We start from the raw sequence: 11,386 nt of genomic DNA on the forward strand, positions 1-11,386 counted from the left end.
TGAACTTGAGTGATCCAGTTAATCCAGTTAGATGTAGTCCCCTCCCCCAATAAAGTAAAAGGTCATAAATATCTCTCTTTATATATTATATATTTATTTATCTTGAAACATTTTAAACAGGTTTAACCAATATGATAATACAGTGCGTTCAACTTTTATATGAAAGATTCTTTTACATAATGCTGTATTTTCTTTTTCTTTAGATATAATGTATTTTTAGTTATCTTGACTTAATAAATAATAATAAAAAAAAATTATATATGACTTAAAAAGTCACTTTTTTTTATTTAACCCCTCCCCCCCCCTACTTCCGGCTCACGAGGAACCTTTAGGCGTTCATTTAGCGTTATAGCAAATAATTGTGTTTACAGTGTAATTTTAGTCGTACGGTGTCTTTTCTTAACAACTAAATGACATATCTGAGGAAAATGTTGATATTCTCGACATTTTTGCGCCGTAACTTTGCCTTTACATTGCCCGTATAAAACACTTTACCCGTATAAAATACCTAGCTGTGGCGTTAGCCCAGCTAGCTCCTAGCTAAGGCGTCGGGTCCACGGTTGCCTAGCAACAGTCTTCTAACAGTTTTGTGTGTTCACTTCCCCACGTTAAATTAAAGCACTGCCTCGGGTTAAATTATATAAAGGTTACATGATAAAATTATATTTTCTAACGCCAATATTATTGTAATATTTTTTAACCATGTTCTGAAAGAAGAAAAAAAACCCATCAGGACTAGTGTGTTTATATGCAAAATAATAATACAATAATGCAATAATGATCTGATTTCAGCATGTATACAGCTGTTATGGTACTATGATGAGATCTAAATGAATGCCACCTTTTACCTTGTGTTAAATAAAAAGAGAAACCTTTTATAGTATTATTTTATAATCAAATCCTTCTATTGTGGGTTCTCGGCCGGTTACAGTGACTACAGAAGTGTAGCTTGTTTTCATAAAGAAAATGAGCTATTTAGTAACTTATGTAGACCACCAGGTTTCTTGTTATTGCATTAGTTAGTACTTGTTAACCTGAGATAATTTTGTACACAAATGTTACCCTGCTGGGAAGGGACGGACAAAAAATTGGATCAGAATCACAATCTCGATTCGTTTCTTAATACATTTTGATTCAAGAAGGGCATCCGTTTTATGGGGGCACTATTCCCTCTTATTCACTAGTATACATCAGTATATTAGTATACAGACCAGTATACATCGACATTGTACCTCTGAAGCATGACGTTCCTGCTGAAAAAAAGCAATTGAAACCCTCATAAAATTTGTAATGGTTTTAACGTTTTTTGTATTGGTTTTAATGAAAACTGTAATGGTCCCTGTAGGCTTCTACTGGTAATTTGTTGCCTTCTATTGGTGGCATGTTATCTAGTATCTAGTGGATACCATTAAGGACCTACATCCTTAATATGTCCTAATATGTAATGGAAACCATTTAATAATGGTTTTAATGGTTAACAGCTGATGATTTGCAATGGTACTTGTAGTAGTAACCATTAGAATTTCTGTGATTGTGTCTACAGTAGAAGAAAAAAAAAGGAATAAACAACATGTGAACGTCGTTTTCACCCAAATTACCAAACAAAATAACAACTAAATGTATGGAATAAAAAACGAATGTCGTGAGGGGGTCATTTAGAAGAACATCTACTAGGAAAATGGAGCTACCATACACTAGAAGAACTGAATAAACATACACGTTTATTCCTTAGAAATTTGCTCAGAGTCATGAGTGAGAATTGTGATTTTTTTAGCAGTCCAACTGGAGACCCTGTTAATCATCGACAACTCAATACGCGATCTATTCATGTTGATATAGCAGGTTTTAATTTCAGTCCATTCCTTTCAAAAGTAAGACAATTAAACATCCGTCAAAAATCCAAAGATTCACCGACCAAATAATGAGGATACAATGAGTGATATGCATTTCAAATCATAGCAAAAAAAATAAAATAAAATAAAATAATAATAATAAAAAAAAGACAAATCAGTGCTTCAGGAACAGGAACACAAGTTGAAGCCTACAGTGAATATGTTACAATCTGAGCACTGAGAAGGCATACGAGTTCAGCGAACACTGACTTCATTAGGGCTAATATGATGTACTGCCTGAATACATTTTCATCTAGGTCCAAATTATTTCAGAATTGCTAGTTTCTTCAGATCAGTCAATATCAAAAAGAACATTATCTCCCTCATTAGACCAAGTTTCATGCTTACTTTTATGAAGCAGAAGGCGTACAAGAATACTTTTACTTTTAAAATCCCTCGAGGCTTTTAACGCAGCAGCCGACACGGCTATTGGAGGTTTTAACGCAGAAAAAAAAACCCTTCATATTAAAAAACAAAACAGACTGTGGTTAATGTTCAAGTGTTAGTATAAGTTTAAAGGAAGCGTTTTACCAATCAGGAAATGTTTTCTTATCAGCTAACACACCACTGATGACTAATAACATGTAAAGGAAGCTTATAGCTCACCAGCTTCCAGTTTAGCATTGTACAAAGTGCACGTTTCATACACTCTGATGCCTGTGTGTTGATCTAGGCATGTACAGTTGGTAGTTACAATCTTCACTTAGTCATGAAAAAATAAAAAATGAAAAACATCAGCCAACATGCATGTCTTGGCAGGTCGACTACATTTGGTGTTAAGGGGAACACCATGTTTTGTCAAGCTGTTCCTGCAATAGAACTGAGATTATAACCGGTTTACAAAACAATATCATTTTCAGGTCACAACTTTATGATCATTCGCGCTGCGTTTCCGTAAAAAAAATTCCGATTTTCAGCGCTGTACGGAAAACATGTTACGATTCCATGAATTTATTTGAATGTAAACCCAGAAACAAAAACTACTTGGCTTGACGTTTACCCTAACGATTAAAAATGAACATTCTGTAAGTTGTATTGCAGACCTACGTTGTTTAAAAAAAAAAAAAAAGAGAGAGAATATTTTGTTGATAAAAGGAGGTCTGAAAATTTAAATCATTTATTTATTGCATTCATTCTCTTCTATCCAACAATAAACTGATGAAACCAGATTTAAGCGCGTCGGTAGTTGTATTTCAGCTCCTCAAAGTGAAAAATGAAAAAAACAGTGGAAATCAATGTTACAGGAATGTAGATGGCCTTTTGGTACGGCGCTACGTGTTTATAGACATGCGCCGCTAATCGATTAAACAATACACTTTTATTATTATTGAAATATCGTTAATATCACGGATCGCTTGAAATATCACCAGGTTCCACACATTTCATCAGGGTGTCAGATGACCTGCTTGGTTTGTCTATCTAAATAGTCAACTGTGTGACAAAAAAAACCAAAAAACAACAGATAAATGTATAAATAATATAGTAATAATATTGTAAATCATGATAAAAGAGTTTGTAATTAGCATGATTTATACATCGTAAACATGCCTACCCATTTATTTTTAGGTATTAATGCGAGGAAAAAAACAAAACCGTTTACGACAAACGAGGGACGCCAACTAAAGGCCGTTTCCCAGAATTCCCAGGAACTGTTTTTTTTTTTTTTTTTTTTTTTTTAAAGGCAGCTTTAAAATAACGATACAACTTCATTCATGGCAATGAGAACAGGCACTCCAGTGACAAACATAAAATCAATTCTGTACTTACTGGCACTTCCGATAAGACTGAGTTAGTTTCTCTACCTTCAGTGTCGATTTATACCTTCATACTCGAAGAAAAACGGTTAAATCAGAGAATTTTTTTCATCAAAATTCTAACTCGCGTGGAGTAAAACACATGGCGGCCGATCAGTGTTCATACACTTCGACTAAAGAGTGAAGCTGGACAAACACTACAGGACTGTTAGCCTGATTTCATAGCGTCCTAGCAAATGATCGAAACCCTTTGAGGTAAAAATATTTGATTCTGTCAGAAGTTAAAGCAAAACGTTTGTGTATAAACCTGACACACGATATAGCTATATCCGCGGACGCGACAGTGAAGAAGTAGTGTCGCTAGTCAAGATATTAGCTTGCTAGGTTTCATGACTTTTCAAATAAAAATTGTGTCATCAGATGAACAATTTAATCAAAACAACTAGCGCTGATAAACACGGATATGTTTCATTCTCTTAATCGATACTTTTTCTTGGTTAGCTATTACCTGTAATTAGCAGCAGGGGTGATAACAGACGTGGATGTAGTTAAGCTACGTCCGTGTAGTTCGTAGCGTTTTAGCGAACCTAGCTTTAGCTAGCCGCGTTAAACTAAAAGGTTACAAACCCGAGAAAACATCGTGGTTCCTTCTGCTATGATTAGCGAAATATTTCCCGTAAATTAACCCGTTCCTGTTCTCCAGCCAAGCCGAAACGTTACATTTCATTCACAGAATGTCCGAAGTCCAGTTCGTAAATGATTACACGACTAAGTCTTGGTTTATTTTCCAGAATTTTGTGACATTCGAATTCGAATTCGAATTTGAATAGCTACATTTGAAACGCAGCGTGAATTTTCCAAATAAAAATCCCTCTTGGCACACGTAGCAACGCGAGACGTTAGCGTATCGCGATATCGGCGCTACGCCCAGCTCCATTTCCGTTTCGTGTTAAAACTGTGCTGATTTCGTACACATATACAATATGCTTTTCTTACAAAACTCTTCTTTTTTTTTTTCGCGTGTAGTGTATGTCCAGCTTTACACACAAACACACAGATCGCTATTCTCTGTATAAAGACACGTTATACTGCAAAATGGCCAAAGCCTGATATTGTCGGAAATGAATACGACGCTCTGTCTGATTTCCTCCCCATCGTCACATCAGGACAGAACCTCACGCGCTGACCTCGTACGGGCCGAGATGAACAGAGAAAACGAGGTAGGCTTTTGCTGTAAACAAAACTTATTACCATAGAAATAAAACATTCATTTATGGCACAGAAAAAAAAAAGAAAAAAAAAAAAAAAAAGAAAGCAAAAACCCCATGGAACAACAACAACAACAACAACAATCGGATTACAAACGCATGACTATGTATAACTCAAAGAGGTAGTAGTTAACAGGTCAGTACACGTGTTGTACTGCGTGTGTGGAAAATCAACAGTGATGAGGTTTTGCGTTGAAGAAAACGGCGCAGTCTTCCCAAGAGAATAGGATCAGTTCTGTTACTCCGTTCGTTCCCTGAGAGAAGTTCATCCTGAGAGGAATTGTGGGTAAAAAAATACGCAGTATCATAAAACTGTGCTCTCTCCAGATTGTGTTTTGTTTCGTTTGCTGTTGTTTTTTTTTGTGATGGATTCAACAGAACGCACGCATGCACACAGAGAAAACGTAATAATGACGACCGTGCAGTCGATACGCCGCGCCGCGCCGCGGCGGCGTCGGACCTTCGGTTCGGATCGTTTCGCGGGAGATTATCGTCGGACTTCCACACTCTGAACGACTTCGGCACAGTCGTCATCTTTGGTATACACGTCTATACCAAAATAGAGCTGATTTATCGTTTAAAAACCCAGTACATATACCGTATTTTCCAGAAGTCGCGCTGGTGTTTAAGACCCACGAAAATCTGGAGACTTGCAAGCTAGCTAGCTAACTCATTTGCTACTAAGGTTCTAGCTAGCTATTAGTTTCGCAAGTCTGAACTCAATCCTTGCACAATCAATAGCTAGGGCTAAGAGATAACGTTAGTTAGTTAGTTAACTAGCTTGATGACACGTTGAAAATATGCCTTTTTTTGGCCGTCCAGACAGTTCAAACCTTACTTCCAGGCTCTAGCTAGCTTCTAGTCTCGCGAGTCTGAAACGTCCATCAATGGCCTCTTACTTTAAGACTTGTGACCAGACTGTCTAGCGAAATCCTGCAACACTAGCAGCTAGCTAGAGCGCAGAATGAAAGTGAGTTAGCTAGCTAGCTACGTAGCACATCATGGTGAATTTTGGGAAACAAGCCACGATAATTGGACACAAAAAGCTGAGACGTTTATGGTAGCTAGCTAAGTAAGTTTACTTCTTGCCTACAGCTAAGTACTGGACTTGCGAGCTTTCGCTAGGTAGTCTGGTAGTATAGTGTCGCGGATGCTCAACAAACAGGCGAGTGAGAGATTCAAGCCAGATAAGCTAACTAGCCTGCCGCTAAGGATCTAGCCAGGCGCTAGTCTTGCAAGTCTGAAATGTCAATCAAAAGGTCAGGCTAAGCTAGCTAGCTAGCTTAAATGTCATGGGATTTCATGAGAAGTTGTGGAAAATATTTTAAAAAAGAAGTTTAAGCTAAGCACTCATGCTAGCTAGCTCACTAAATTTACTACATTTCCAGCTGGAGACTAGTCTTAGCATTAGCATAACGAGTCACCTGCTAGAGGAAGAAAAATCTGCGTCTTATATTCCGGAGAATACGGTATACGGTGTGTAACCGTTTGATTCGTCGACACACAAGATGATAAAAAAAAAAAAAAGAAAAGAAAAAAACACCACCACGAGTTCATGTAACCGGCTGCGAGGTGAACAAGTTTTCACATTCAGCGTGGTCAGAGGCGCGTCGCCGCAGTCGCGGACGCTTTCTCTTCCTTTTTTTTTTGCGCCAGTTCAAGTGATTATGAAAAGCAGCACTGTCTTTCTCTCTCTGGATTAAAACACACACACACACACACACACACACACACACACACACACACACACACCAGCATATCCTCCTGTCCTGACTATAATCTCTGTGTTAAGAGTGCCAGGATGGAGTTAGTGATGAGTCTCTCTCTTATTAATATTAATGACTAATAACGGAACATTAAAGAGACGGTAAGCGGCGTGATGCCCCTTCACGCTCACGTAACATAACAGTCCGGTTCGAAAAAGCTACTTCTTGTTCCAGATCCCGAAGGCAGAGAGTTCGCTGAGAGAGTAAACGATCCGAAACACACTCGAAAGGTGCGATCGGCGAGAGGTTTGATCGAGCGCGCAGGCGTGATCCCGCTATCGCGACTCGCCCTGCGTTAGCGTCACGCGTGAGCGTTTTCACGTCCTTGGCTAAAGAAACCGGCCCCAGTTTCCGCAAACATACGGGTTTATCTGAAAGCGAAGTTTGTCTACGCGTATCACAAGAACATTCAATTCCGAGTCGATGAAAACAAGGATTTTGAAAAAAAAAAAAAAAGTATAAAAATTACACGGTCGAGAAAAACGTACGTCCCGCTGCGCCGTTACTCCGCGCTCTGTAAATTCTAATCTGATAACGTGTTGTTTAATTTCGCTTCGTTTTATTGTTGCGCCTCGGCGTGATCGCCGTCGGACCGTAGATTTGGTGTGAGAGTTCGTCACTGCGAAGCGTCAGGAATCGTTGTGCTTGAAGATTGCAGGGGTTGTTTGTTTTTTTTAAACGCTTATTCACGACGTACTATCGCCACCTACTGGGCTGGCGTGCTCATGTGAACGTTTTAGAACCGAAAAAATACAAAATAAATTTTTTTTTCCGAAAACAAAGGGTTAAAAACTGCATTTTCAACAATATCCGTACAAGTTAGCTAGCTACCATGCTAGTCTTCGTGGCTGTTAGCTAATAACAATGCTAATCTCTTCACGTGGAATTAAATTGAGCTGCGTCGGTGACTGCGTCTCGGCTGAGATCGAACGCGGTGCGCGATAATGCCGTGGCTGGGGTAAAACAGAACAAAAAAAAAAACAAAAAACAACCTTAGCTACCTAGCTTTTATATACATAAATCTCGATACGTTCATAAAATCTTTTAAGCGCATATATATTAATGTTTAAGCGGCGGAACTGTCGTCACTTTCCAGGAAACGACTCTACGCTATAGATATAATACCTTTACACAGACATAAACGTCTTAAGGAGAACCACATCTACAACAACCTGCTCCACATATGATTAGCGCACACACACACACACACACACACACACACACACACACACACACACACACACTTTGGCTATGTTCACACTGCAAGCCTTAAAGCTCAAAACCGATATTTCTGGTATTTAAACAAAAAGGTCCCGTGTTTCTTCATCTCCGTCTTCGATACACGCGCAACAGCCGTTCATTTTAGGAATTCCGACTCCGAATATATAAATAAATTACACGTGAAAGCATTTCCAATTACGTCAGCACGCAGTCCGTGGGGGGGGGGGAAACGGACGTGGATATACGGTATCTCCTCCTTAAATCGGCCCAGGTGGAAGTAAAAGGCTAGGAATCGCTGAGCTTTTTGTTAACGGAGAGAGAGAGAGAGAGAAACGTCAGCCTTTCACGGACGTAGACGACTGCTGCCGACGTGAAAGGACGTAAAAATCTGAAACCGATTTATAGAACGATTCTTATCGCGATTGGAAAATTTAGCAAACAAAACCGTCTGCAAAACAGTAGGAAAATAAAACAAACAAACAAACAAACACGTTAAACCGAGCGGAACGATGCGTTTGTGTCAGGTTCCACGTTTACCTGCAGTGTGAACGTAGCCTGGAGTTTAGTCTACACGAAAACAGGGAAGGTTGAAAACGCAAAAAAACAAAAAACAAAAAAAAAACGGTTTCGCGTTGTTGCGTGAACGAACGGACACGGCGATTTCTCGAAAAACGTTGACGTGTGATTGTCACGTGAGCGCAACGATTCCAAGATGGCGGGATTTGAATTTTTACCGCGGAACGCTTTGTATCGCGTACGAAAAGAAGAAAAAGAAAGCGCGATTGCGTTGTTACGGAAACCGTTCCAAACGCCCCGCGTGTCAGTGTGGACCCGACCTTGGTCAGTTACGACTCTGCGGCGTTAGCATTAGCGTGTAGCCGACGCGTCTGGTCGGCGCTCATGAGCGGCCCGGCTTGTTAAAGTGGAGCGATTTGTTTTGACCTGAAGGACTGGCGATGTTAAAAAAAACAAACAAACAAACAAAACAAAACGAAAACGTAACTCTTCGTAATAGCAGTTTGATCGAAATTAGCAGCTTGAAGACGTCATGAGGTTTACGTGATGATGACGACGACGACGACTATGGATTTGGATTCACATTCACTTCAGTGTCTCACAGCACATCTCACACTTTCCTCACACACACACACACACACACGCTCAGTTACCCCCTGATAACCTGTGCCTTAGTTGCATAGAGGGCAAATCAGTCAGGGTCCTAACACACACACACACACACACACACACACACACACACACGGCCTTTGCCCTAGCCATAGCTGCGCAGGAAGCGAGGACCTCCCTTGTTCCTCGAGCGTGTGAGGTAGACAATGCTGGATCCAGGCTCTCTCGGAGAGGTCAGAGTTCAGAGGCGAGTCTTCTGCGGTCAGTCTCGAGGCGTCCTCCAGCGCTGAGAGGTGGGAGGCGTGTCCTCCGGAGACGAAGAGTAGGCGTCGTCTCGGGGCTGCCGGGGGTCCTGAGAGCTGCAGGGGGACGGCGCCCCCCTGTGGGGACACTGGGCCACCATGTGGGTCACGCTCTGACAGTAGTGGCATTTCTTTGGCTGAGGCGGCAGACTGCACTCTTTAGCATGGTGGTCCAGACCTCCACAGTTATAACACCTACACACACACACACACACAGAAAGAGAGAGAGAGAGAGAGAGAGAGAGAGAGAGAGAGAGAGAGCAATAAGAATGAGGCTCTCAATGAATTCAAGTTAATCACAAATCAGAGGATTATATTAACATGTTTGTTCTAATACGTTATCGTTTCTATAGTAACAGCTCAGTCACAGGGACTTGAACGGCAGACGCTCCAAATAAGGAGACGTTTACGTAACATTTACTAAATCGGGGAAGTGTTTTGTGGGCGTTTCCCAACGTGACGCGTCACTATAAATGGAGAAAACGCACGACGTGTCGTCGAATAATAAACAAACAATTGTTAGTTGAGCAAATTGTCACACGGTATAAATAAAACCCGCTCCGGTGGCGGGAGCGGACTCTTGGTTTCATCGCGACTCCACGCTGCTGATTATTTCCCGGTCACAGCACGACACCCAGCGCGTCATTGTGCTGTTTGTTGCATCAGCCGTGTTATTGCGACGCATACTAACATCATGAGAATTCATATCAAACATTCCATAACATTTCGATGCGAGAGAATTTCCACTACGCCTACGTACGTGTTTATTTCCAAACCCGAAATTTCAAATCTACATCGTTCTGTCGGTCACAGACACGATGATCGGATCCTAAATCGAACGTCACCGACATACGGCAATGCCATATCTGTCTCTATACGCGTTACCATGGAGTCTGTGGTTGCTACGGCGCAGTGACATCATCAACTACGTCTAAATATAGACCGGCGGAACAGACCGTGTGCGTGTGCGTGTGTGTGTGTGTTCGGCTAGAAAAAAAAACAACATCCCTTACTACGTTTAATAATTGTATGAACGTCTATTAAAACGGAATACGCTACAGATTTAAACGTTAAAGTTACTAATAATTCTATCAAATTAATTACATCAATGATGTAAATCAAAGCCTTTTCCCCTGTGCATGAATTTGCTGTGATATCCCCCCCCCCCCCCGCCCCCCCCCCATGTGATCTGCCGAGGAAAAGACAATTTACTGTCTAAAATAAAACCGTTACTGCGCACGTGCATACGCTGAATATTTAAATGGTGTCATTTACATAATATTTACATACGATTTACATGGATATATCCATGTTCGGTGGTATAACGTGACTGTTAAGGTTTTTATAGATCTATTCAATCCTACATATAACTTTACTAGCTTAACGTACGTCCATTTTAACGTAAAAATGCGTTTTATTTTAACGTATGGACTTGCCGTTTTAGTCCAATTTAAACTACGCTTTAAGTGTAACGTACGCGGATTTTTATTATATTTCCTTCGCCATCCGTCTATACCCAATCTAACGTTTTTATTGTGTTATTTCTGTAACAATCAATAAACGTTCGCCTCATCAACCTTTTCCGCAGATCTTACTAAAAACAAATCAAATTATTAGACTAAATTTTTAGTCGCTACAGCCATAGATTCTGATTATTCTTTTCCCAAAGAAGCACGCGTGTATAATTATCGCACCGGATTATTTCTCAAATTATTAAATCAATACGTTTATTAATGGTTCATGTTGAATGTACGCAAAAGACGGACGAATTATAGAGATCAAACATTTTAATATTGTACTTTCATTTGAATTATACATCTGCTGCATTTATAATAATATATTTGTATTATATTATATTGTCTTTAATCGTGAGATTATTTCCTCTGTAGCATTTTTACTGCAATGGATTGTTTATGCACGTTGTTTATCAGCAGCTTTTCCGTGTTATTTGTGGAATGCAGTACAGACGTCTGTCCTGTAGGGGGCAGTGCAGGATTAACCTTGTAACAACCAGCAGCGTTGACGTATCACTGATTAATCAGTGTTCAAGTGTTAAAG

General features: G+C 40.1%; 1 protein-coding gene and 1 long non-coding RNA gene across 4 annotated transcripts in view; both read right to left on the bottom strand.

Annotated features, from left to right (window-relative positions):
- Nucleotides 1-687, bottom strand: part of LOC128629401 (uncharacterized) — a 78,949-nt gene extending 78,262 nt beyond the window's left edge. For all 3 annotated transcript variants that reach the window (XR_008393757.1, XR_008393758.1, XR_008393759.1), the window contains exon 1: nt 496-687. This is a non-coding gene — a long non-coding RNA (uncharacterized LOC128629401). The remainder of the gene's footprint in view (nt 1-495) is intronic.
- A 1,137-nt stretch (nt 688-1,824) lies between these two features.
- lin28b (lin-28 homolog B (C. elegans)) overlaps nt 1,825-11,386 on the bottom strand; it is a 25,546-nt gene continuing 15,984 nt past the window's right edge. The window contains exon 4 of the mRNA XM_053677331.1: nt 1,825-9,523. Within this exon, the coding sequence (XP_053533306.1) occupies nt 9,289-9,523 (235 nt within the window). The 3' untranslated portion in view covers nt 1,825-9,288. The remainder of the gene's footprint in view (nt 9,524-11,386) is intronic.

Source organism: Ictalurus punctatus, chromosome 2 (genome assembly GCF_001660625.3).
Source record: "Ictalurus punctatus breed USDA103 chromosome 2, Coco_2.0, whole genome shotgun sequence".
Taxonomy (NCBI): Eukaryota; Metazoa; Chordata; class Actinopteri; order Siluriformes; family Ictaluridae; genus Ictalurus; species Ictalurus punctatus.